Source organism: Vigna angularis, chromosome 1 (genome assembly GCF_016808095.1).
Source record: "Vigna angularis cultivar LongXiaoDou No.4 chromosome 1, ASM1680809v1, whole genome shotgun sequence".
NCBI classification, from domain to species: Eukaryota; Viridiplantae; Streptophyta; class Magnoliopsida; order Fabales; family Fabaceae; genus Vigna; species Vigna angularis.
In genome coordinates, this window is record NC_068970.1 from 44,782,276 (window position 1) to 44,806,854 (window position 24,579).

Consider the following 24,579-nt stretch of genomic DNA (forward strand, 5'->3'; position numbering starts at 1 on the left):
TTTAAAAAATACCTAAATAAAAATAATTAACTATTAAATATTATATTTATATGTGTTCATTATATATAAATAAAATATTATTATATTTATATATGTTGATTAATTAAGAAATAATTAAAATACTCTCGTATTCAATTTTTTTCCTTCTTAACGGTGATGAGATGTTAAATTGAGCAAACCATAGAAATTAAGCTACGTGTCATCATGAGATGACGATAAAAGTTGAAGCTACTTTAGTTATTAGTCAGATTTTATGGCCAAAATTTTAATCAAATTCCATGTGGTTGAGCATTTCTTTGACGCCAACGTGCCTTTCTTGGGAGCAAACGTTTCCAATTATATTTTCTTTTTTATTATAAATAACAATTTAGCAAAGTGTTTTAAAAACTTATTTGCTGTCATGTTTTTTAAAGATTCTTTTTCATAATAAATAAATAAATAGGATGCTAAGTATTCAACAACATCACAGAACTAACTAACTTCATAATTTATTTGAAAAAAATTAATTTTAAATGTATATTAAAATAATAATATCAAGATTCAACGTTAAAGAAACTTAAAAGGGAAAGAAGGAAAAATCTGAAATATGAAGTTCAGACAGAAGAGGGACGAATCAAACGTTAGAAAAACGCCACGTATGAGTTTCCTGAACCATAGCCACTTCCTCTAAAACCACACAATAACACCTTCCATCGTCACCTTCCTTTGCACCACCAATAAGGTCTCCAGACCTTCTAATTCTCTACTCTCACTTCTCTGTCACATTTTACTTTTAAGGTACGTGCTTCTTTCATTTGATTTTTTTTTGGTTTTTTTTTTTAATTTTTTTTGTGTGATTTTTTTCTCTACTATCTTAAAGCTTACTTGGTTGTTCATATATTTAATTTTGTGTTAATTGCCTTCAACTTTGTGAATTCCTTTTAAAGGCTCATTTTTTTTATATCTTTCCGTCAATTGAACTGGGATTTGCTACTTTGATGCTTTTTTTCATTCAAGAAATTTGCGAACTTTAGAGTGTGGTTTGTTTGTTGGTTCATGTAATAAGAAATGAGAAGTTTTTTTTACAATGATAATGATAGTATTTAAGAGCCCTTGTTTTGGGTTGGATGCTGTTGTTGATATAGATGGCGGCATCATCTGCATGCCTTGTTGGGAATGGTTTATCTACAAGGGGTAATAGAATAGCTCTTAACAAGGACTTCAATGGAAGATATCTCTACTCATCTTGGAGACTTTCATCGTTGAACAATAACAAGGCGTCGAAAGTATTTTCCATAAGGGCATCCTTGGAGGAAAGGCAACAAGAAGGGAGAAGGGGGTTTCTGAAATTATTGCTTGGAAATGCGGGAATTGGTTTGCCTGCACTGTTGGGAAGTGGCAAAGCTTATGCTGATGAACAAGGGGCTTCCTCCTCCAGAATGTCTTACTCCAGGTTTCTAGAGTATTTGGACAAGGATAGAGTAAAAAAAGTGGATCTGTATGACAACGGAACCATTGCTGTTGTTGAGGCTGTTTCTCCTGAATTGGGGAATAGGGTGCAGCGTGTTAAAGTTCAACTCCCTGGACTTAACCAGGAGCTCCTTCAGAAATTCAGGGAAAAGAATATTGACTTTGCAGCTCATAGTGCCCAAGAAGAGTCAGGTTCTCTTTTGGCTAACCTGATTGGGAATCTGGCCTTCCCTTTGATCTTGATTGGAGGCTTGTTCCTTCTCTCGAGACGTTCAGGAGGAATGGGAGGTCCTGGTGGACCAGGATTTCCTCTTGCTTTTGGCCAATCTAAAGCCAAGTTTCAAATGGAACCAAACACTGGAGTGACATTTGATGATGTTGCTGGGGTGGATGAAGCCAAGCAGGACTTTATGGAGGTGGTGGAGTTTCTGAAGAAGCCTGAGAGGTTCACTGCTGTTGGGGCTCGCATACCTAAAGGAGTTCTTCTTGTTGGTCCTCCAGGAACTGGGAAGACCCTGTTGGCCAAGGCTATTGCTGGTGAAGCTGGTGTTCCATTTTTTTCAATATCCGGTTCTGAGTTTGTTGAGATGTTTGTTGGTGTTGGTGCTTCTCGAGTTCGTGATTTGTTCAAGAAGGCCAAAGAAAACGCCCCTTGCATTGTCTTTGTTGATGAAATTGATGCTGTTGGAAGACAAAGAGGAACTGGAATTGGTGGAGGAAATGATGAAAGAGAGCAGACCCTCAACCAACTTTTGACAGAAATGGATGGTTTTGAGGGTAATACTGGCATCATTGTCATTGCAGCAACTAACAGGGCAGACATTCTTGACTCTGCCTTATTGAGACCAGGACGGTTTGATAGACAGGTATGACTATATTATGAAATGCCTAATGCTTTTTGTTAATGAGTAAATTACTGAACATCAATGCTTCTGCAGGTTACTGTTGATGTTCCAGATATAAGGGGTAGGACCGAAATCCTAAAGGTTCATGGTAGCAATAAAAAGTTTGATGATGATGTTTCTCTTGATGTGATTGCCATGAGAACGCCTGGTTTTAGTGGAGCTGATCTTGCAAATCTCTTGAATGAGGCTGCCATATTAGCCGGTCGACGTGGAAAGACAGCAATTTCCTCTAAAGAGATTGATGATTCCATTGATAGGATTGTGGCTGGAATGGAAGGAACAGTGATGACAGATGGGAAGAGCAAAAGTTTAGTGGCATATCACGAAGTTGGTCATGCTATTTGTGGGTGAGAAATTTGACTTTCCTTTTTGTCTTTTTAAATACATGTTTCAAGATTGCAATCAAAGCAACGTATTTAGTCTTCATGACTTTCTATGCAACACTGAATATATCAGCTTAAGCAAGCAAAACTACCATTGTTATGTGTTAAGTGGCAACATTTGAAAACCGTTTCAGTATACAATTCCCCAAAGCCTCTTCTGAAACATGTTTGTGCTTGTTTGTAGAACTTTAACTCCTGGTCATGATGCTGTGCAAAAGGTAACACTAGTTCCTCGTGGTCAAGCTCGGGGTCTTACATGGTTCATTCCTTCCGACGACCCAACTCTTATCTCTAAACAACAACTCTTCGCAAGAATTGTTGGAGGACTTGGTGGTAGGGCTGCAGAAGAAATTATTTTTGGTGAGCCTGAGGTTACAACTGGAGCAGCTGGTGATTTGCAGCAAATCACCGGTTTGGCAAAACAGGTACTTGCCAATCATATGCTCTTGAAAGAATGAATGATGATGTTTCTGAAGGATTAACCTTTTATCTTTCTTCTAGAGAAGTCTTCTTATTTTCTTATATTTACCTCCTATGCTACCTTAATTAGACCTTATATGATACTCTTGCAGATGGTAACTACATTTGGAATGTCTGATATTGGGCCTTGGTCATTGATGGAACCATCAGCACAAAGTGGGGATGTTATCATGAGAATGATGGCAAGGAACTCAATGTCAGAGAAGCTTGCAGAAGACATCGATGCTGCCATCAAGAGGATCTCAGATGAAGCGTATGAAATTGCCTTGGAACATATAAGGAACAACCGTGAGGCAATAGACAAGATTGTGGATGTCCTTCTGGAGAAGGAGACATTGTCTGGTGATGAATTCCGTGCTCTACTGTCTGAATTTACTGAAATTCCAGCTGAAAACCGTGTCCCTCCAACTCCAGTACCAGCCACTGTTTAAATACCTTATATGAAACATCGTTAATATGTACTATCTTTTAGAATACGAAATTCCCTCTACAGCCTGCTCCATATTTGTGAATGATTAAAGATTCTACCTTTTTCATTTTCCTAGTGTTTATAAATGACAATAGAGAGTATATATTCATATATATGGAAGAGAAAATGATAAGTGTAAAATAAATGGTCTATACGTCTATAATACAGTGTAACTTTTGTTAACAGAGTTGTAACTGCAATGTTTTAAGGCCAAATGCTAAGTCACTGTTTTGTCAGTTAGGTTCATAAATTTTCTTTCACCATTAGATTAGACTTTTGCATTCATAGCAATAACAAACAAGAAAGCACGATAATAAAATTGGAAGAAAACAGTTGGAAGGTTCTATAGCCAGGTAATATCAAGATATAATTTATCATGGCCCTTTTTTCCCTGCACCCCCTTTTTTTCTTCCTACACTCCCCTAATATTTAAATCCCACTTTTGCCCTTAGTGGATTAAAAGCTCTAATTTGGTTTTCTCTCGCATCTTCCCCTCTCTTCTCCACGCTGCCGCTTGACCCCATTTCTCTGCATCCCATCTCCACTCCATTGCTCTTGCCAACAAACAAAATGGACATTTCTCTTATTGTCTCACATTCCCTCATTTTCTAATAGTTCGGTGGTCCTTATTTTCTGCACTGTTGCACCTTCAAGCCGCACATCCATAGCAAAGAAAAGGCCAGGTCGCACCACCAAGTATCGGATTGAGGAATCTGGAGTGCATTTCCAGATCCATAACTGTATTATGGATTGGTCAATCCATAAGTTGTCTATGTTTTATGGTTATGTTTTTAAGCAGTTTTTTATTTACATAAATTAGGTCAGTTATTGACCTATTCTTTAAGGAGTGGAAGCTATATTTTAGCTTATGATCTAGTTAGGTACAACCTACTAATTCTTGCATGAAAGTAAGGGGATTATAAAATGTAATATTGTTTCAATTTTTTATTAATACAAAATGCTATAGGATTCTAAATATTATTCTACCTTATTTGTGTTGACAATTTGGTATCAGAGCTCCTCGTAGGTCCGGACCACAAAATCAATGAGTGAAAGTGAGAGAAAAATGTGAGATCCTAAAATCATGTGAGATTGAGTGGAACATTTTGTGAGAATGAGTGTTACAACCTAAGATCCCAAAAATTGATGGACATTATGAGCATTGGACAAAATTGATGGAGAATTTCCTTCCTTCAAAGGAATATTGGCATATAGTAGAGCATGAAATTATAGTCATTACATATAAAGCAAAAGCAACCAAGGCAAAACTCAAGCTTTTGAAGGAGCAGAAGCGGAAAGATTTGAAGATAAAAAATTATCTTTATCAAGTAATTGATAAGGAAATTCTGGATTCTATTTTAAATGATAAGACAACCAAAAATATATGGGATTCCATGAAGTAAAAATTTTAGGGCTCAACACGGTGAAAAGAGAACAATTACAAACCTTATGTAAGGATTTTGAAACACTGCAGATGAAGGAAGAAGAGTTAGTGAATTCCTATTTTGGTCAAACTCTAAAGATAGAAAAAAGTATGAAAACATGTGGGGAAAACATGTAGGAGAGTGTAATAACTACAAAAATCTTATGGTCTATGATAGCAAAATTCAACTATGTGGTGTGTTCTATTGAAGAATCCAATAATATGGATACCATGACAATTGAACTACAAAGCAGCCTACTGGTTCATGAGCAATGAATAATGTTCTCAACAGAAGAGGAGCAAGTAATGCAGATTATGACTGATGAGAAGAAATGGAAGAGATAGAGGAAGAGGGAGAAGTAGAGGAGGATCTTCCCGAGGCATAGGAAAGGGAAGTCATTCATTCAATAAGGCTGAAATAGAATGCTTCAAAAGTTATAAAAAGGAACATTTTCAATATGAATGTCCTATGTGGGAAGAAAGCGAATTATGTTGAAACAAAGGATACGATGGAACAAGAGGATGAGCTCTTGCTAATGACATTTTTAGAACTGAAAGAAGGAAAGACGGATGAGTGGGTTCTAGATTTTGGATGCAGTAACCACATAGGATTGGTCCTCAAATTAGATGAGAACTTTCGTCATAAAGTAAAGCTTGGCAATGATATCCACATAGATGTGATGGGGAAAGGGAGTGCTTAAATATCATTGAATGGTATCACAAATGTTATTACACATGTATTTTATATTCCTGAGCTCAAAAATATTTTATTGAGCATAGAACAACTTTAAGAGAAAGGGTTGACCATAACCATTCAGAACAACAAATGTAATGTTATTCATCATAAAAAAAGACTAGATTATACAAGTAAAAATGAATGGAAACATGATGTCTGTACTCACAGCCACTAGAGGAGCAACAACCTATTGTGAAGTGGATTTGGGGCATGATACTCAACTATGGTATAATCGGTTATGACATTTTAGCTATGATGGCTTAAAAACATTGGTCACTAAACAAATGGTGACAAGGATGCCCCCTATCACAACTCCCAAGGATCTATGTACATAATACTTGGCAGGAAACAACATTGAAATGCAATGTCAAAGAAAATCCTTTGGAGAGCATCAAAGAAGCTGTAGTTGGTTCATGCAAACATATATGAGTCTATTCAGCAAACTTCCAACAGTAATAAGAGTTATATCCTAAGTTTTATTGATGATTTATCCCATAAGACTTAGGTATACTTTTAAGTGAGAAATTAAAAACTTTTTCTTTATTTAAATGTTTCAAAATGCAGGTGGAAAAGGAGGATGAGAAAATCATACTTTGCTTGTGCACAAATAAAGGGAGATAATTTACTTTTAAGGAGTTTGAAAATTTTTGTAGAAACCAAGGCATTTAAAGATAATTAACAACTGTCTACACTCCTTAGCAGAGTGAAGTTGTTGAAAGAAAGAATAAAACTATCATGAATAAGGTTCGATCAATAGTAGTTGGAAGACAAGTTCCCAAATTCTTTTGGCAAAAGTAATAACTTGGTGTATTCACATTCTTAATAGAAGTCCCACAATAGCAGTAGAAGATAAAACTCTTGAAGAAACATGGAGTGGAGTGAAGCCTTCGGTTGATTATTTTCGGGTATTTAGTTGTCTAGCCCATGTCCATACACTAGACCAACAACAAATCAAATTTGATGATAAAAGTAATAAATGCGTTCTTCTTGGAGTTAGTGACGAATCCAAGGCTTACAAATTATTTGACCCAATCAATAGGAAGATTATAATAAGTAAGGATTCATTTTTTGAACAACAAAAAGGCTGGAATTCGAAGAAGATTAGAGAAGAAAATCATCGAGAAAACAAGAAACAAAAGTTGTCAGCATTGGAATAAATTCCAAAATTGAATTTCAACCTCCAACAATTGAAATTCCAGTTGAATGGAAGCCTAGAAGTTCCAGGAAAGAACTAGTGTGGATGGCAGATTATGAAGAAGGAAAATGCTTATCAAATGATGAAGTAAATGCAATGTTTGTGGCTGTTGATGACCCTATAACCCTATAACTTTTAAAGAAGCTATTAAGAGTAAGAAGTAGAGAGATGCAACGGTAAAAGAGATGGAGTCAATAGAAAGGAATGATACATGGGAGTTGACAGATTTACCTAAAGGGGTAAAACCAATTGGAGTAAAATGAATATTCAAGACAAAGCTTAAGGAAAATGGAGAAATTCACAAATTCAAAGCAAGGTTGATAGCAAAGGTTTATGAACAACAATATGAAGTAGGCTACACTAATGTTTTTGCATTGATGGCTAAAATTGACACCACACACATAATCATCTCAATGGCTGCACAAAATGGTTGGATATCTTCCAATTAGATGTGAAGAGTGTTTTTCTTCATAGAGAGCTCAAAGAAGAAATATATGTTCAACAACTTGTTGGATTTATGAAGATGGGAGAAGAAGATAAAGTATATGCTAAGGATTTTTTATCTCAGTTTGACATGAATGATTGTAATGCAATCAAGAATCCAATTATTCTTGGTACAAAATTGTATAAAATAATGTAGGGAATCAAATAGATGTTACGTTGTTCAAACAAGTAGTTGGAAGCTTCATGTACTTGATTGCAACCAAACTTGATCTAATGTGTGAAGTTAGTTTAATCAGCAGATTCATGGCAAATCCAATAGAAACTCACTGGTCTTCATCCAAAAGAATACTAAGATATTTAAGGGGCACCACTAAACTTGATATTTTCTACAAGAAAGGGGAAACACAAATATTATTGCTTATATATACAATAATTTTGCTAGAGATTTAGATGATAGATAGAGCACATATGATTTTGTGTTTTCTTTAAGGTCTAGAGAAGTTTTATGGTCTTCTAAAAAACAACAAGTGATAACAGTGTCTACCGCAAAAGCTGAGTGCATAGCTGCTACATCATGTACATGCCAATGTATCTAGATTAAAAGAGTATTGAAGACTCTTGGATTCAAAGAACAAAAAAGTACTCTAGTTTTATGTGACAACAGTTCAACCATTATGTTGTTTGGGATCCAGTATTTCATGGAAGGAGTAAACATATGGATGATATATTTCATTTTTTAAGAGATATTGTCAAAGAGGAAAGCATCAAGTTAAGCTACTACAACACTCAAAATTAATTGATCGAAATGGTTTTTTTTTTATTGAGCCAGATGGACTATTAGTAAATTAAGCCAGATGAGTTGTTACGAGATTGAACCAAATGAGTTGTTAGTTATAGGCATTTGATTTTGATAATTGTGAATGATACTTCTCAATTAAAATTTATGCACACACATATGACTTTGTGTGAGCGAGAGGTAATATGACAATTGTAGAATATTCGAGTCTATTCAATATATTAGTCTTTTTGAAAGTAGAGTCAAATGTTTATAATATGAATGTAAGCCAAATGTTTTTTTATTGAACTAGATGGATTATTGGTAAATTAAGTCAGATGAGTTGTTAGGACATTGAACCATGTGAGTTTTTAATTATAGACATTTAATTTTGATATTTGTGAATGATACTTCTGAATTTAACATTTGTGTTGATAAATATGTATATAATGTTTTATAAATCACTAACTTACATTTTCTTGTGTCTTTATGAATTTCAACTACAATAATAATGTAATATACAATAACATATTGTGTTTTAGAGTTGAGCAAAAGAGATATATGTATATTTATATATTTATTATTGTTTCCTTTCTATTTTCTTAGTTGTTTATTTAAAATACTTTATTTAAGAGGATTGTAATATATAAAAAAAATTACTATATATATATATATATATATATATTTATAAAAGATAAATATCATAATGTAACTATTAGGTAGAGTAAGAATCGAGAATTTATAAAGAAAATTGGAGAAAGATAGGTGTATGCACTGGATTGGACCGTTCGGTTTTGTTAGTAGTATATAAATGAAAGTTTCAAATTTTGTTCCCTTCTCTGCATGCACGCTCTCTCTCCAAAATTCTGATCTCCTCTTTTCTCCTCCTTCTCTCTACAAATCTCTCCTCTTCTTTCATCTGATTTCCAATCAGACCAAGCTTAAAGTAATTTTGGAGTCAAAATCATCCTTTTCCACCGATCAAAGTCTTGTTTAGAGCTGGTAAGTCTCGATTCCTTGAGCTCTTGTGAGATTCCAAAACTTTTGACACATGCAAGTCAAGTTTCTGGTTGCATGTGTTCCTCAACTTCCTCTTCCCATTTCTGATCATATATCTGGGCTTTTGGTGGGTCTATTCTTATCAATCGGTGAATTTTAGGTTCTTAGGAATTTCTGATGGTGAGCGAATTCTACAGTGGTTGAGAGTTCGGTTCGGTCAAAGAAGTAAGGGAAGCTAGTTAATTTAATTTCTTGGTTTATAATGTATGAAAATGATGTTTGATGGTGTTGCATGTGTGTGAAACTGAATGATTGTGTGTTCGGTATTGTTATTGAAGACTCTTAAGTGATGTATTCATGTTGATTGTGATTCTGCATAATTCTGGTTCAGTAGCCGAGTGATATTGGGAGGAAGTGTGGTAGTAAAAATGGAGAATTTGTGTTTGGTGTGAGTTTGGTCTGTATGAGGAATCTGGGTGAGTTGTGTAAGACTTATTTGAATCCTTAAGTCACTCAAAATTTTACCAAAAGTAAGAAATATGATTCTTGGTCATTGAGTTCATGATTCTGCAGAATTGACTCTTAAATCTGAGATGAAACTCTCTAACTAATGTGAGGAATGTATAGGTTTGTGTAATATAATTTGGGAGGATTAGAAATTGGGAAGAAATGTAGGAAATTGGTAAAGATTGGTGTTGATCATAATTCTGCAGTCATTCTGCAGAATTATGCAGTTCGTTGAGGGTCCTTCGTTGACCATTCGGCCTTCTCCTTGTGTTTGGCCTTAACTACGTTCTGCTTATGTGGAACTTCAGTTAATGACCGATCGGTCTTGTATTGGTAGTTGAATTTAGAAAGGTGTTCGGTCTAGTATTAGTATTGGTATTCGGTCTTAACTGTGTTTGACCTCTTATGGGCCTTACCAGTTAATGACCGTTGGTTATGTGTTGGTATTCGTTTTTGTATACCGTTCGGTCATACTGTTGTACCGTCTGATCCTACACTAGAGCTAGGTCTTTTAGTGGGGCTCGGTCTTCATTTAGAATTCGGTCTACATTGGTACTCGATTTCGTTGGGGATGTTTGGGCTAATATTGGTTCTCGGCCTTGCTATAGAATCAGAATGCTATAGAATTATAATGTTATAGTATTTGGTCTCACTTCTAGTAGTCGGTCAGTAATAGTGCTCGACCATTTCTTCAATATTACCTAGTATGGATTGTTCGGTCCTGTCCTTTAAATAGTGAAAGACCGTTCGGTCTCGTACTAAGTGTTCGGTCTAAGTTATAAGAGTTTTGTCTAAGTGATTAGTAATCGGTCATATTCATAGGTGATAGTCGTTATCGTTCGGTTTGACCTTACTAGGAAGCTTTTGGTCTGAAAAGGGATATGGTTATATTGTACTGTGAGTGTTTATTTCAGTGGTTTAAATGTATTATGCATGAGAAATAATGTTGATATTGTAGTGTGGTATGAGATTTCTAAAGGTAAATATGAAAGAGAATTCCAAGGAGGAATGTCTCGGTGGTTGGTTTTCAATGTAATAGGAGTGTATGAATATGGATAGTGAAATCCACGGTGTTCATCCTGACATTCTAATGGTTACCAAGTCTCAAGTAGAGATGGGTAATTCATGTCGTGAGAATAGCAAGAGGCCCTAGTCTAAGGGGGAAGACCTTAGGTGAGGTATAACGGGCTAACCTTGTGTGGCAGCTCATGGATTTTCAGTTACTACACCTATGACTGTACGGACGACCAAAGCTACATATTCGTACCAGTCCGAACAATCTAATTAAAGTGGTCGGTCAATATGTGTGTATATGTTTTATGCATGTGTATGAGTGTTTTATTTGTTTATTGAATTATATGTTAACATGATTATTAAATTACACTAGCTTACCCTATTTTTCTGTTTTGCCATGTTTACCCGTTCGGTCTTGTACATAGTTTTGTGTTTGAATAGGTTCCTGCTTAAAGTTTTAATTTTATAGTTATTTATTTTAGAATAACTGTACTGTTAACACTTTAATACTAAGTGAATAACTCGTCTATCATATCAATTCATGTAAATATTCTATTATGTAGTTATACTATATTTTGGAATGTTACAAGTAGAGTTATTACATTTGAAAATATCAAATGTATCAACAAAGAAAATATTTTATCATTTAAAGTAAGAATTTAACACATTACATATTCAAATAAAAGTTATCAATAAATATGGAAGTTATTCATTATGATAGAAGTTCAAAACTTAAATCTCTCACCATATAGAAGTTATTTTGAATATAGAGTCTAAAATTTTTAGAAAGACATGTATTTTGTAAATTGTCACGAGTAAATATTTTTCCAATAGTAATATAAGAATAAAAGATTGTTGAAAAATATTTATATATGATTTGAATGTAATTTTTTTAATAGTGATAATCACTAAGTGTTAGACTTAAAAAATAAAAAAGATGAGAATGAAAAAAAAAGTAATTATGTATTTGTTCATATGACCAATCTCTTTTATTCCATATGCAAATTCTTAAATTTTCCATTACAATTTATTCTTTTACTCTTCCATTTAAATTTCATATTCAATAAAATCTTGCTTATATGCAAACTCTTTATTATTTATTGTTGTCTAAATCATCTTTAAGTTTTAATTTTAAATTACAATACCATTTGTCTTCCCCATTTTCGTGATATTTTAATTTTATTAATTTTTTCATTTAATCCATTTGTATAATACATGAACTTTGCATTTTAATTCTACTTTAAAAATCGAAAATCTTTTATAAAACTAAGTTTGTAAAAGTTAATTATTTTTAGGTCTAATTAGAAGATAAAATATTATAAAAAAAAATGAAGAAATGGAATAACATTCATGTATATTTCCATACCAATCGATATACATCCATTTACAATCAGTAATTAGTTATATCGGTTTGTAAGAATTTTTTTTACTTTTCTTATTGTTATGGTTAATGGGAAACATTAAAGAAGACAATTATAGACATTCCTTAGCCCATGTTTCATGCATGGTAAAGTTTGGTTTTTTCTCGTAAGAGTTTCTTTCGTGTGTGTGTGTGTTTGCGCCCACCAGTTTTCCAAATTGCAATCTCTGGCTTCTCCACAAATCGACTTGCAAAATGACCACTTTTCGGATGGCAAAAGAACAATTTGCCACCTTGTGTTCAAGAGGGCACGTAAGAGAAGCTTTTGAAAGCTTTGTATCAGAGATATGGGCAGAACCCCATTTGTTCTCAAACCTCCTCCAAGCGTGCATTGGGTTAAAGTCTGTTTCTTTGGGCAAGCAGCTTCACTCTTTGATATTAACTTCTGGTTGTTCCTCAGACAAGTTCATTTCCAACCATCTCCTCAACCTCTATTCAAAATTTGGGGAGCTTAGAGCCACTGTTGCTTTGTTTGATCGAATGCCCAGGAGGAACATCATGTCATGTAACATCATGATCAAGGCCTATCTTGAAATGGACGACATCGAGAGTGCTAGGAACCTGTTTGATGAAATGCCTGAAAGAAATATTGCCACGTGGAACGCGATGGTAACGGGTTTGGCCAAGTTTGAAATGAATGAGGAGTCTTTAGTCTTCTTTTCGAGAATGAATGAGTTAGGGTTAATGCCAGATAAGTACTCTTTGGGTAGCGTGCTCAGGGGATGTGCTCATTTAGGAGCTTTGTTTGCTGGCCAACAGGTTCATGCCTATGTTATGAAATGTGGGTTTGAGTTTAATTTGGTTGTTGGATGCTCTTTAGCTCATATGTATATGAAAGCTAGAAGCATGGACGATGGGGAGAGAGTTATCAATTCGATGCCAGATTACAATTTGGTTGCTTGGAATACACTTCTGGCTGGAAAAGCTCAAAAAGGGTCCTTTGGGGGAGTTCTGGATCAATACTGTATGATGAAAAAGGCAGGTTTTAGACCTGACAAGATTACTTTTGTGAGTGTGATCAGCTCGTGTTCGGAGTTAGCTATCCTTGGTCAAGGGAAGCAAATTCATGCTGAAGCAATCAAAGCAGGAGTTAGTTATGAAGTTTCTGTAGTTAGTTCATTGGTTAGTATGTACTCTAGATGTGGATGTTTCCAAGAGTCTTTCAAATCTTTTCTGGAATGCAAAGAGCGAGATGTTGTGTTAGGGAGTTCAATGATTGCTGCTTATGGGTTTCATGGTCAAGGAGAAGAAGCCATCAAACTTTTCAATCAAATGGAACAAGAAAATCTGCCAGTAAACGAGGTCACTTTCTTGAGCTTGCTTTATGCTTGTAGTCATTGTGGAATGAAGGACAAAGGACTTGATTTCTTTGATGTGATGGTGAAAAAATATGGACTCAAGGCTAGACTAGAACATTATACTTGTGTGGTTGACCTACTAGGCAGGTCTGGCTGTTTGGAGGAGGCAGAGGCCATGATACGATCCATGCCTGTAAAAGCAGACGCAATAATATGGAAGACATTATTATCTGCGTGTAAACTCCACAAGAATGCTGAAATTGGAAGAAGAGTTGCTGCAGAAGTTCTTACGATCGATCCTCAAGATTCAGCTTCATATGTTCTACTTGCCAACATTTATTCTTCAACTAAGAGATGGCAAAATGTTTTTGAGGTAAGGAGAGCCATGAAAGACAAGATGGTGAAGAAAGAACCAGGCGTAAGTTGGGTAGAAGTGAAGAATCAGGTTCACCAGTTTCATATGGGTGGTCAATGCCACCCAAAACATGTGGAAATTAATCAGTATCTGGAACAATTAACTTCAGAAATGAAGAATCGGGGCTATGTACCTGATACTAACTCTGTTTTGCATGACATGGACAATGAGGAAAAAGAACACAACTTGAGGCACCATAGTGAGAAATTGGCAATTGCTTTCGCTTTAATGAGCACCCCAGTGGGAGTGCCAATAAGAGTGATGAAAAACTTGCGGGTTTGCAGTGATTGTCATGTTGCCATCAAGTACATATCAGAGATAAAAAGTGTAGAAATTATTGTGCGGGATTCTAGCAGGTTTCACCATTTCAAAAATGGTACATGCTCTTGTGGAGATTATTGGTAATAGTTACCCTTGATTTCCGTTTCAGATTGTTCATGATGTTGCATAATTTTCAGGTAAGAGGGACTAAGTTCTTGTTAGTTTCTACAGCACTGGTCTATCAATTTTATTTTCATTTATATCATCACAACCTTATAGTTAAGGCTTTCATATAATAATTTCCACATTCATAAGTGAGACTTAAAGTTAAAAGGGGATTATTTATGGTCAAATTTCAATAAAGGATATTGATTAGTGATGGCTTCTAACCTCTGATGTTAGCTATTGTTGGTTATCATGTGCAATTACCTGAACTGCATTGATAGCTAAATGATTAAATTTGGCCAACTAATCGTACTATTATTATTTCATATTAGTGAATAGTCCCTCAAAATGGCATGTACCAGTGGTCAAAGCAGAGGGAATCAAGAGTTACGTTCACATGGCTTTGGAAGTTGCAATTTCGTTGGTCTATTTGGGTCATGGATCGTTAATCAACCAAAATTCACAACTGGCTTTCTTCTTGCACCCGGTGGGGGGTGGGGGGGTGGGGGCGTGAAATGAATAAAACGCCCTTAAGTAAATCCCTACTCATCTAACATTCACATAGTGGTGCAACTCCATAATTCCATATCCTCTACACCTTCTAGTCCACGAAGAGCCTTCCGCCGCTGCCAAGGAGCTTCCATTCCACCATTGCAACTGCTGTCATCCTTCATTGGTGGATCATCATCTGAGAGGTAACCTTTTCCCTTATTCTTATGTTCTACATCATTGATTCAGAATGAGTTTATTCACATTTCAAAATTAGTGTTTCGTATGGGATCCAAAAAGAGAAATCTGGAAATATATTCCAAAATGATCAATTTGGAAGATAGAAATATAGGTAATAGTTTTTGGATAGGCTATCCAAAAATGGGTAATACGGAAAGCTATTTGGGATATCACCTATCCATAAGCCAATATTAGATATTTGGATGTAGTAATTGACTAACGATATTATCTGGTTAAACTTGAAATCACAACATTAACGTTGTCTATAGAATAAGAAAGGGTAAATTTACTAGTGAAATTTGACACTAATTTTATTGGAATGGACAAATTTAAAGAAAAAAGATGTTGTGTTAAAAGCATGACTTTGGTTTAATAGAACTGAAGTCGTGTTGAAGAAGCAAGACTTTGGTGTTAATGGCAAAGTCATGCCATGTTAAAACAATTTTATTTGATGTTAATCTCATTTGGTTATTTTTTTTTTCATTCAAATTGAAGTTGTCACATTGACACGATTTTACCTGAGGTAACTTTATGTTAAAATTGAGTATCTACTTTCACGCCATTCAGATGATTCAATAAGCAATTGATATTTCATGATAGTATTCTTTGTAGTAGTTGTCCTTATATATCGTATTATAAATCGATAAATAGTCGAAAGAAAAAATTTCTACTTGACAAAGCTTCTTCCTATACCTATGAATTCCATTAAACCCAAAAATATACATTGGAATAATCATCTAAGTCTTCCAATATCAATAGGCATGGAAAAGTAAATCATTTTACGTTCATTAATCTTTGCAATGACAATAATTGAAGTATTGCTAAAGTTACTTAGAGTTGAGCATGGAAAAAATTATTGGTTAATTTCTATCCATTGTAAACCTGTATTAAATATTATAAATGTTTTTGAAGTATTCATAAATTAGTGTATGAAGCAAGAACAAGATAAATTAAACTAACTAAATAATATACAAATATAGGATTGAAAATATCTCGATATTAATTATTTTTGTGTTCATTTTCTAATTAATATTCTTATAACGTGATTTTGATATTTCTTTATAGGAATTTCTTGTCTACAAAGTTTCAGTTATAAAATACTCACTTCTCACGTATTTTTATAAATATTTTGAGCATTATTTTATAAGCAATTGATACATCAACATGCAACCTTGTGTAACATCTCAAAAATACAGTATAAAATCATACCATAGAATATTCACATATTAACAATATTATAGTTCAGTTTTGAATGTAAAGGGGTACGCTCATGGCCGAACGACCTTACAAAAATATTAAGAATTTAAAATTTACAAAAAGAGAACTAGACCGAACGGTTCCCAAAACTACGCATATACCGAACGGTTATACAAAATGAAAATCTCTAATTGCCGAACAGTCTTAAGGTTCAACCTTAACCTCCACTTCTGCCAAGGCCTCTTCCAACAAGCACTCTTCCCCTTCTGCTCACATCCACATGATGATCATTGCAATAGGAATGACGACCGAACGGACAATACAGACAAGACAGGAAGTAGAGTAAGCTTATGTAATTTAATTAATTCAATAAAACATATAATTCCATGATTCAATCAAACAACAGCCAATCATAATCATACATCAATGTATGCAACGACTGGCCACTATACTCTGACTGTTCGGACTGTATGAATTCTGTGTAGCTACGACGTTTGTGCACCCGCGTGATGTAGTAGCTGGGATGCCCTCAACAGCTGCCACCCGAGGTTAGTCCGTTATACTTCGCCCATCTTAACCTTATGGACTAGGACCTCCTGTCATTCTCACACATGATTTACTCCTCTCTACTTGAGAATGAGTAATCATAGATTATCAGGATAAAGGCCACCTTAGCATGACCACATTCATACTTTACCATTCCATAACAATTCCTGAGATATTCCTCCTTAGAATACTCTTTCATATCCATACTATTCCATTCATATGATATTTTAAATACCATCATACTTCACATTACATTCCTCATCCATCATATCTTTAAATAAATATCATCATAATTAATCATCAACATAGTCATACCAATCCAAGAAAACAATATCGCATCTTAGAAGCAAGTCCGAACGAGAGAATACCTCTTAAACTAATCTAACCAAACACTTAGTGTAAGACCGAGCGGTCTTTCACTTATCTACGGAATAGGACCGAACGGTCCATACGAGATAAGACTCATCATAAGCCTAACACTTATAATAATAATAAGGAAAGATTACTGGATAACTACACAGAACTTCAAAAATGTTTGGAATACTATAAAATACATATAATTAAACCTGACTGAAGATAAGGAAAGTTTTTATCAGAGACCTAAGAGTTTAAACCGAACACTACAAACTAAGGCCGAACACTTTGAAGTTTGGCTGAACACTCTTAATACCCAATGCAGATGTATTACGGAATATATTGTAGAACCGAGCGCTTATTTTGAAGCCGAACACTACTGAGACCGAGCGCTTGGTTTATGATCGAGCACTACTAAGATTATACAATGAAGGAATATATTCTAATTACAAATACATATGACTTATTTTCAACAAAGGATAAATATAATCTTTAAGAATTTAGGTATTATTGAATATCTTAACTAAGCTGATTAAAGAAGTACAAATGAGAAACTATACGTAGTTCGAACGCTTATTTACATGTATAATAATACAAAACCGATCGGTCATTAACTGAAATTCTCTACAGAAGAAGAATCCAGTTCAGACCGAATGCTCAAAGGAAACCGAACAGTCAATAATGACTCTCGGTATCAAACACAGGATTACGCAGAAAGCTGCAGATTGAATATCAAACCCTATATCAACCCACTTTACCTCAGTTATAAATCATCCACTCATATAAACAAACAAGCAGTAGCACCAATATTTCATATTCATCAAATAATCAAACAAACATACAACCATTCAGACCTAATAATCTTAATCAAATTATATAAGATTCCCTTACCTCTTAACTCAGTCGAACGCTCACGCTTGTAGAATAATGGCTCACCACTACAAATTCTTCTACCCTTAAAGTTCACCGATTACGAAACTAAACCAAAATAAAAGACTAGAATTGCTATCAGAATTTCATAGAAGAAAAATGATAGTCTCATGCAAACAGAAACTGAGTTTGCATGTGCCAGAAAAGCAACAGTGCTTTGAGAGGAATGAACTTACCAGTTCAAACCAACAACTTGATCGGTGCAAAGTGAAGCTCTTGGCACCAGGAGGACTCAGGCGTTGCCTGAATGATGATCGAAAGAAGAAAAGGGTAAGATTTTGTAGAGAGAAGAAGAAGATTGTAGAGAGAAGGAGGAGAAAATGAAAGGTTCAGAAGGTTGAAGATGAAGGGTGCATGCATAAAAAAGTGGCACAAAATTTGAAAGTTTAAGTTTTACATCACCGTCAAAACTGATCGGCTGCTCAGCTACTCACACATGTCTTTCACTTTCTGATTTTCACTAACACTTGGCTTCCACTCACACAGGGTTTTTAAGGGTTCTGACATTCCCCCTAACTACAAAAATTTTCGTCGAAATTTTTGAACTTACCAGAGAACAAATGAGGATATAACTCCCTCATGAGATCTTCCAATTCCCACGTAAAGTCACCTGTCCTCTTGTCCCAGACCACTTTAACTAAACTGATGGTTTTGCCCCTGAGTTGTTTGGTTTGACTTCCTTCTATGCTAACAAGCTTCATCTCAACCGAACGGTCTTCTTTGATCTGGACATCTTCTGCTTCCAGCACATGAGAAGGATCTACTACATACTTTCTGAGTTGAGATACATGGAAGACTGAATGAAGGTTGGATAATTGAGGTGGCAAGGCTATTTCATAAGCAACCGGTCCTATCCGCCTTAGAATCTGATAGGGACCAATAAACTTATGAGACAGCTTCTTTGACCGAATGGCTCTGCCTACCCTGGTAGTAGGGTTGAGCCGAAGGAAGACATGATCTCCAGCAGCAAACTCCAGAGGTCTTCTTCTTCTGTCAGCATACGATTTCTGCCTGCTTTGAGATGCTTTCAACCTTTCTTGAATTAACTTCACCTTTTTAGTTGTTTGCTGGATTACTTCTGGTCCAATTAATACCACTTCTCCTTCTTGAAACCAACAAAGTGGAGTTCTGCATTTTCTTCCATAAAGAGCTTCGAAAGGTGTCATTCCAATGCTGGATTGAAAACTGTTGTTGTAGGTTAATTCAACAAGAGGTAGTACCTCATCCCAGACTCCTAGATGATCCAGTATTCACGTTCTCAACAGATCTTCAAGCGTTTGAATCGTCCTTTCTGACTGCCCGTCTATTTGAGGGTGATAAGCTGAACTCATTTGTAATTTTCTACCCAATTCACTCTGCAGGGACTGCCAAAACCGAGAGGTAAACCTTGTATCCCTGTTAGAGATAATGCTAGACGACACTCCATGTAACCGAACCACTTCCTTAATGTAGAGTTGAGCCAGCTTTCCCATTCACATCTTCAGATTGATTGCAAGAAAGTGAACACTCTTCGTCAATCGATCTACTATAACCTAAATTGCGTCATCGTTCCTAACCGTACGGGGTAAGTGGGTCACAAAATCCATAGCGATGCTATCTCACTTCTACTCAGGAATTTCCAATTGCTGCAATAAACCACCCGGTCTTTGATGCTCTGCCTTAGCTCTCTGACAAGTTAAGCAAGATGACACAAACTGAGCTACATCTCCTTTCTTTCCTGACCACTAAAAGGATTCCTTGAGATCTTGATACATCTTAGTCATGTCTGGATGCATGTTAAAACGGCTTTGATGCCCTTCCTCAAGGATCAACCTCTTCAGCTCTCAACTAAGCTGATTAAAGAAGTACAAATGAGAAACTATATGTAGACCGAACACTTATTTACATGTATAATAATACAAAACTGATCGGTCATTAACTAAAATTCTCTACAGAAGAAGGATCCAGTTCAGACCGAATGCTCAAAGGAAACCGAATGGTCAATAATGACTCTCGGTGTCAAACACAGGATTACGCAAAAAGCTGCAGATTGAAGACCAAAACCTTATATCAACCTAGTTTACCTCAGTTATAAATCATCCACTCATATAAACAAACATGCAGTAGCACCAATACTTCATATTCATCAAATAATCAAACAAACATACAACCATTCAGAATTGACAATCTTAATTAAATTATATAAGCTTCCCTTACCTCTTAACTCAGTCGAATGCTCACGCTTGCAGAATAATGGCTCACCACTACAAATTCTTCTACCCTTAGAGTTCATCGATTATGAAACTAAACCAAAATAAAAGACCATAAATGCTATCAGAATTTCATAGAAGAAAAATGAAAGTCTCATGCAAACAAAAACTGAGTTTGCATGTGCCAGAAAAGCAATAGTGCTACGAGAGGAATGAACTTACCAGTTCAAACCAACAACTTAATCGGTGCAAAGTGAAGCTCTTGGCACCAGGAGGACTCAGGCGCTGCTTGAATGATGATCGGAAGAAGAAAATGGTAAGATTTTGTAGAGAGAAGAAGAAGATTGTAGAGAGAAGGAGGAGAAAATGAAAGGTTCAGAAGGTTGAAGATGAAGGGTGCATGCAGAAAAAAGTGACACGAAATTTGAAAGTTTAAGTTTTACATCACCGTCAAAATCGATCGGCCACTCAGCTGCTCACACCTGTCTTCCACTTTCTGATTTTCACTAACACCTGACTTCCACTTTCTGATTTTCACTAACACCTGACTTCCACTCCCACACGATTTTTAAGGGTTCTGACACCTTGTTATCAAGTAAATTAGGTCTAATCTTTATAATCACTTTCCAATCTTCTTGTTAGGATTTGAAATTATAAATTATGAAATCCTCTCCTAATTCATCAATAAGAATAGAACAAATCGATATATTAAATCTATTTTTAGTAACTTAATATATTGAAATTATTTTAATCAAGCCTCACTCTAATATCACTTTTCATATTTTTTTTAGAATTTAAGATAATTATATATTCAACACATAAGTATGGACATTAAGAGCAAGTAAAGCTACCAACATAAAGAATAACAGATAATAAAAAATTCTACTCATTAATAATCAATAAAAGATGATAATTCAATCCCAAAATTGTGAGACATGATAACTTATATACAAATAAAAGTCAATAAATTAACAAAAAGCGTTGTTTCTCTAGTTGTCTATTTCTTACTTTAGTATCTTTCAGTACGGGGTTACCATCTACGAGTTTAATAATTATTTTACTAGAGAATATTTTTTTTCTAAAACTCAATTATTCCCAACAAAGTTAATGATATCCTATTTATTGTGTTTCCAACAATTGTTCCTTGCTTCAGCAGACAAGGTCACTTGATAGAGGTTATTGGTTCTCTAATAAAGTGTCATTTGAATGTTGATTAGTCATTCAAGCGGCTTACTTCCTTGAATTAGGATTTACCACTAGTTCAAGCAAGGACTTGGTGTATTAATCTTGGGTTGACTTTGGAGTTGTATGATGTAGTGTTCATTTAAGTGAGCTTCTCCTCATTTAAGTATTGTTCAATGCCTTCTAGAATCTTTCATCTCTAGAGCTTTTATTACTTGAGTAAAGGTCAATCTCTGAAGTGAGGGACATTTATTCTCAATTTTACATTTTTTTCCCATCCATTTGCTTTCTTTTCATTTCTTATTATTCATCTAAAAAAATATCAAAATTTGGATAATTATTTTTAAGAAATATCATATTAAAAATAATGTTTATATTTATGATTTTTAGAGAGATTCGATAATTTTTATAACTTCTAAAATTGATATTCAAATTTATTTTAAATTGGCTATGTTCAATTAGGTAGGTCTATGCATTTAAGTTTATTTTAACATTGGCTTTGTTGCCTAAGAAATTAGCAAAAATCTTAGTTTCTCTGTAATGTGTATATGAAGTCAACCAAGGTATCCATCCAAGGGCATGCAACTCACTTTATAGTTAGTTTGAGTATGTGATCATCTTCAAAAATTAACAAACAGTGGGAGATTGAAATAAATGTAAAATATACTCTAAAATGATGCAAGAATGCTACTAGGAACATGCAAAACCAGAAAGCTCTATCCATTCAAAGCAAATTTTCAATGCTCTCTTTAAATTGGTTGTGTCAAGGGTCTAATGTGATGTATAAATGTGAAAATATATCAATAAACATGCAATGAATGATTCCTAAGTCCCAGGTTCTCCTAAATTTAGGCCTAAAGGAAAAAATGAAAAATGTTTGACAAAATGCTTCAATGTAACCCTAGGTTTCACCAAGTCTTTGATAAAATGCTTGAATGAACTAACCTAAGAATTATACAACGCAAATGACCTAAAAAAGTTTATATATGACTAACTATACTAAATGGATGATTAAAATGAATCAAAAACTCCAAAATCATAAGTCAGTAATCAAACCAAATTTGGCAACAAACACTAAAAAATAGCTACTAATGGCAACTGTGATGATTCAAAATTATAAGTATAATGCTATGCTAACGGTCTAGACATGTTTCTGTATGTGTGAGAGTATGAATTCAATGTTGAAATAGAATCAAATATGCTAGGAATGCAATTTCCCTAGTTGAACCAAAACTAGTATAAACTAGCTCAGTATAACAACCCATGGTTATGCAATTTTTTTTCTTTCTCTGAAATGCTATGCATGGAATGATGTTTATATCCTCTAAACCTATATAATATTATGTTAATGGAATGTCAAAATAGAGAATTAACCAAAAATGCTCTAAAATTGCAAAATGCCTAAATCTAGTATAAGAATTCAGACCCAAATTCTAAATTAAGGTGTAATTTTGGAAAATGCATGGAAACATAAATTCTTAATACTAACATGATTAAAATCAATAAACTAAGATGCTAAAATGATGAAAATAATGTTGGATACATAATTGTTAGTACTAACATGATTAAATCACTAAACTGATATGCTAAAGTGATCAAAATAATGTTGGAATGTCAGAAAGACAAAACCAGTGGTTGGACAAAGTTTTAACTGCAAACTAGTCAAAACTAGTTTTAACATCAAATGGGTTTTCTCTTGATTTCAAGTTTGGATGCATTGCTAGATGCATTTGGATGATTTTATTACACGCTTTATATGATGCAAATTAGAGTCTAAAATAGAGAATTTAGGAAAAGAACTAATGCAAAATAAAATTCCTAATTCAAACTAGTCTAGATCATAATAGTTCATAATGTAAAATGCATGGAATGGGATAATTTTAAACATGATTCAATACACTAGATACACTTGCTAAAATGCATTAAACTACACGATAATCACACAATCACAATTAAACCACATTAGACAACTAGTTTAGCATAACTAGCAACTTGAATTCTACATGATTTCATATTTTAATTCAATGCTGATGGAAGCAGCTCCACTCTTTAAGAATGAGCAGCTTCTCGAACCAGAAGTAGGCAGCGAAATGGTTTGATGAAGGAAAACGAAGGTGCACACCAGGTGTTCGATGGAAGGTTTGGTGCGTGTTTGGTGTGTGTTTGAAGCCTCACAAGCTCAGAAAGCCTTCCAAGAGGGAAGGAAGCTGGAGGATAACGTGCTAAAGAGGCACAAAGGTTGAACTCGAGATAAGAATGGCTGGATTCATTGCAACAACATTTCTTTACATCACTCAAGTTAAGTTCTACGAAAGATGAAGCTCTCTTTTATAGGAGAAGATGAGCTTGGAAGTGTGCAAAGAAAGCTACATAAGCTACATATTAGAAACGTGCAGGAATCTAAATGCAATGTGCAGGAGCAACTTCCAAAGGTGGCCATGTGTTCCATGTGGAAAATGTGGAAAGTGTGCGCATGTGAAGAATGCTACACGGCTGGACATATGTCACATGAAAAATGTTGAAATCATGCTCCAAAAAGAAGAAGCTCCATGGCTTAGTTGTCTCCTTTGTACTCCCTTGATTGGTCAGTTTTTTATGATGTGCAAGCATACTTTCCCACCTTTATTTGTGTCCTACAAAACAAGGTAAAAGTATTTAGTTTAAGGAGAATCTATCTAAGACTTAGATAAGGAAATAGTTTTAGCAATCTTTATTGTACTTCCCTCTCTTTAGTCTTAGTTTTAGTTGATACTTCTTTTGGATGGGAAGTCCCTAAAGGGGTTGCCATCAAATGTTGTGTATGAATTTATATTTTTATCCTTTGAACATGTATATTATGATTCTAATTGAAGGTTAAAACAAATAATTGGATAGAATATGCAGAAACTAAAACATGCTTAATTTTATAGTTGCATATGAACTCTAAAATTTACTAAATGGGTCAAATTCTATAAAATGCTTTATAATAGTCAAATTTGATACCAACATGAAATTAAACACTAACCAAACATGTTTGGATGCTTAAATCACTTATGAAACCAAGAAAACATAGAAATTGGAATTGAAATTGAATCTTGAACTCTAAGCGAGAAAAGTAACTACATACCTAATTTT

General features: G+C 34.6%; 3 protein-coding genes across 5 annotated transcripts; 2 read left to right on the forward strand and 1 right to left on the reverse strand.

Moving 5' to 3' along the window:
• The first annotated feature begins 616 nt into the window (after nt 1-616).
• On the forward strand, nt 617-3,753 carry LOC108347869 (ATP-dependent zinc metalloprotease FTSH 2, chloroplastic). The gene is made up of 5 exons (XM_017587320.2): nt 617-777; nt 1,125-2,315; nt 2,388-2,701; nt 2,922-3,162; nt 3,310-3,753. The coding sequence occupies exons 2-5, from the start codon at nt 1,125-1,127 to the stop codon at nt 3,646-3,648; spliced, it is 2,085 nt and encodes a 694-aa protein (XP_017442809.1). The 5' UTR covers nt 617-777; the 3' UTR covers nt 3,649-3,753.
• Nucleotides 3,754-12,293: 8,540 nt separating this feature from the next.
• LOC108347854 (pentatricopeptide repeat-containing protein At2g41080) lies at nt 12,294-24,278 on the forward strand. Of its 3 annotated transcripts, none has more exons than XM_017587297.2 (3): nt 12,294-14,370; nt 14,671-15,033; nt 23,506-24,278. In XM_017587297.2, exon 1 carries the CDS (start codon nt 12,395-12,397, stop codon nt 14,315-14,317), a length of 1,923 nt encoding a protein of 640 aa, XP_017442786.1. In that variant the 5' UTR covers nt 12,294-12,394; the 3' UTR covers nt 14,318-14,370; nt 14,671-15,033; nt 23,506-24,278. The 3 variants fall into 3 exon arrangements, with proteins under 3 accessions (XP_017442786.1, XP_052729589.1, XP_052729622.1); XM_052873629.1 differs by having other exon boundaries at nt 23,520-24,278; XM_052873662.1 differs by having other exon boundaries at nt 23,529-24,278.
• LOC128195054 (uncharacterized) lies at nt 14,896-19,260 on the reverse strand. The gene is made up of 2 exons (XM_052872084.1): nt 18,645-19,260; nt 14,896-15,059 (listed from the first exon to the last, which is right to left on the reverse strand). The coding sequence occupies exons 1-2, from the start codon at nt 19,258-19,260 to the stop codon at nt 14,896-14,898; spliced, it is 780 nt and encodes a 259-aa protein (XP_052728044.1).
• Nucleotides 24,279-24,579: the final 301 nt, after the last annotated feature.

Excerpts from the sequence above, each read along its gene's own strand:
- LOC108347869 (XM_017587320.2), top strand. The coding sequence starts at position 1,125 with ATGGCGGCATCATCTGCATGCCTTGTTGGGAATGGTTTATCTACAAGG. Across the intron at positions 2,316-2,387 it reads CAGGACGGTTTGATAGACAG|GTTACTGTTGATGTTCCAGA; the intron begins GTATGACTATAT and ends ATGCTTCTGCAG. Across the intron at positions 2,702-2,921 it reads GTTGGTCATGCTATTTGTGG|AACTTTAACTCCTGGTCATG; the intron begins GTGAGAAATTTG and ends GCTTGTTTGTAG.
- LOC108347854 (XM_017587297.2), top strand. The coding sequence starts at position 12,395 with ATGACCACTTTTCGGATGGCAAAAGAACAATTTGCCACCTTGTGTTCA.
- LOC128195054 (XM_052872084.1), bottom strand. The coding sequence starts at position 19,260 with ATGACACCTTTCGAAGCTCTTTATGGAAGAAAATGCAGAACTCCACTT. Across the intron at positions 15,060-18,644 it reads ATATCCTCATTTGTTCTCTG|AACATAAGAATAAGGGAAAA; the intron begins GTAAGTTCAAAA and ends TCAATGATGTAG.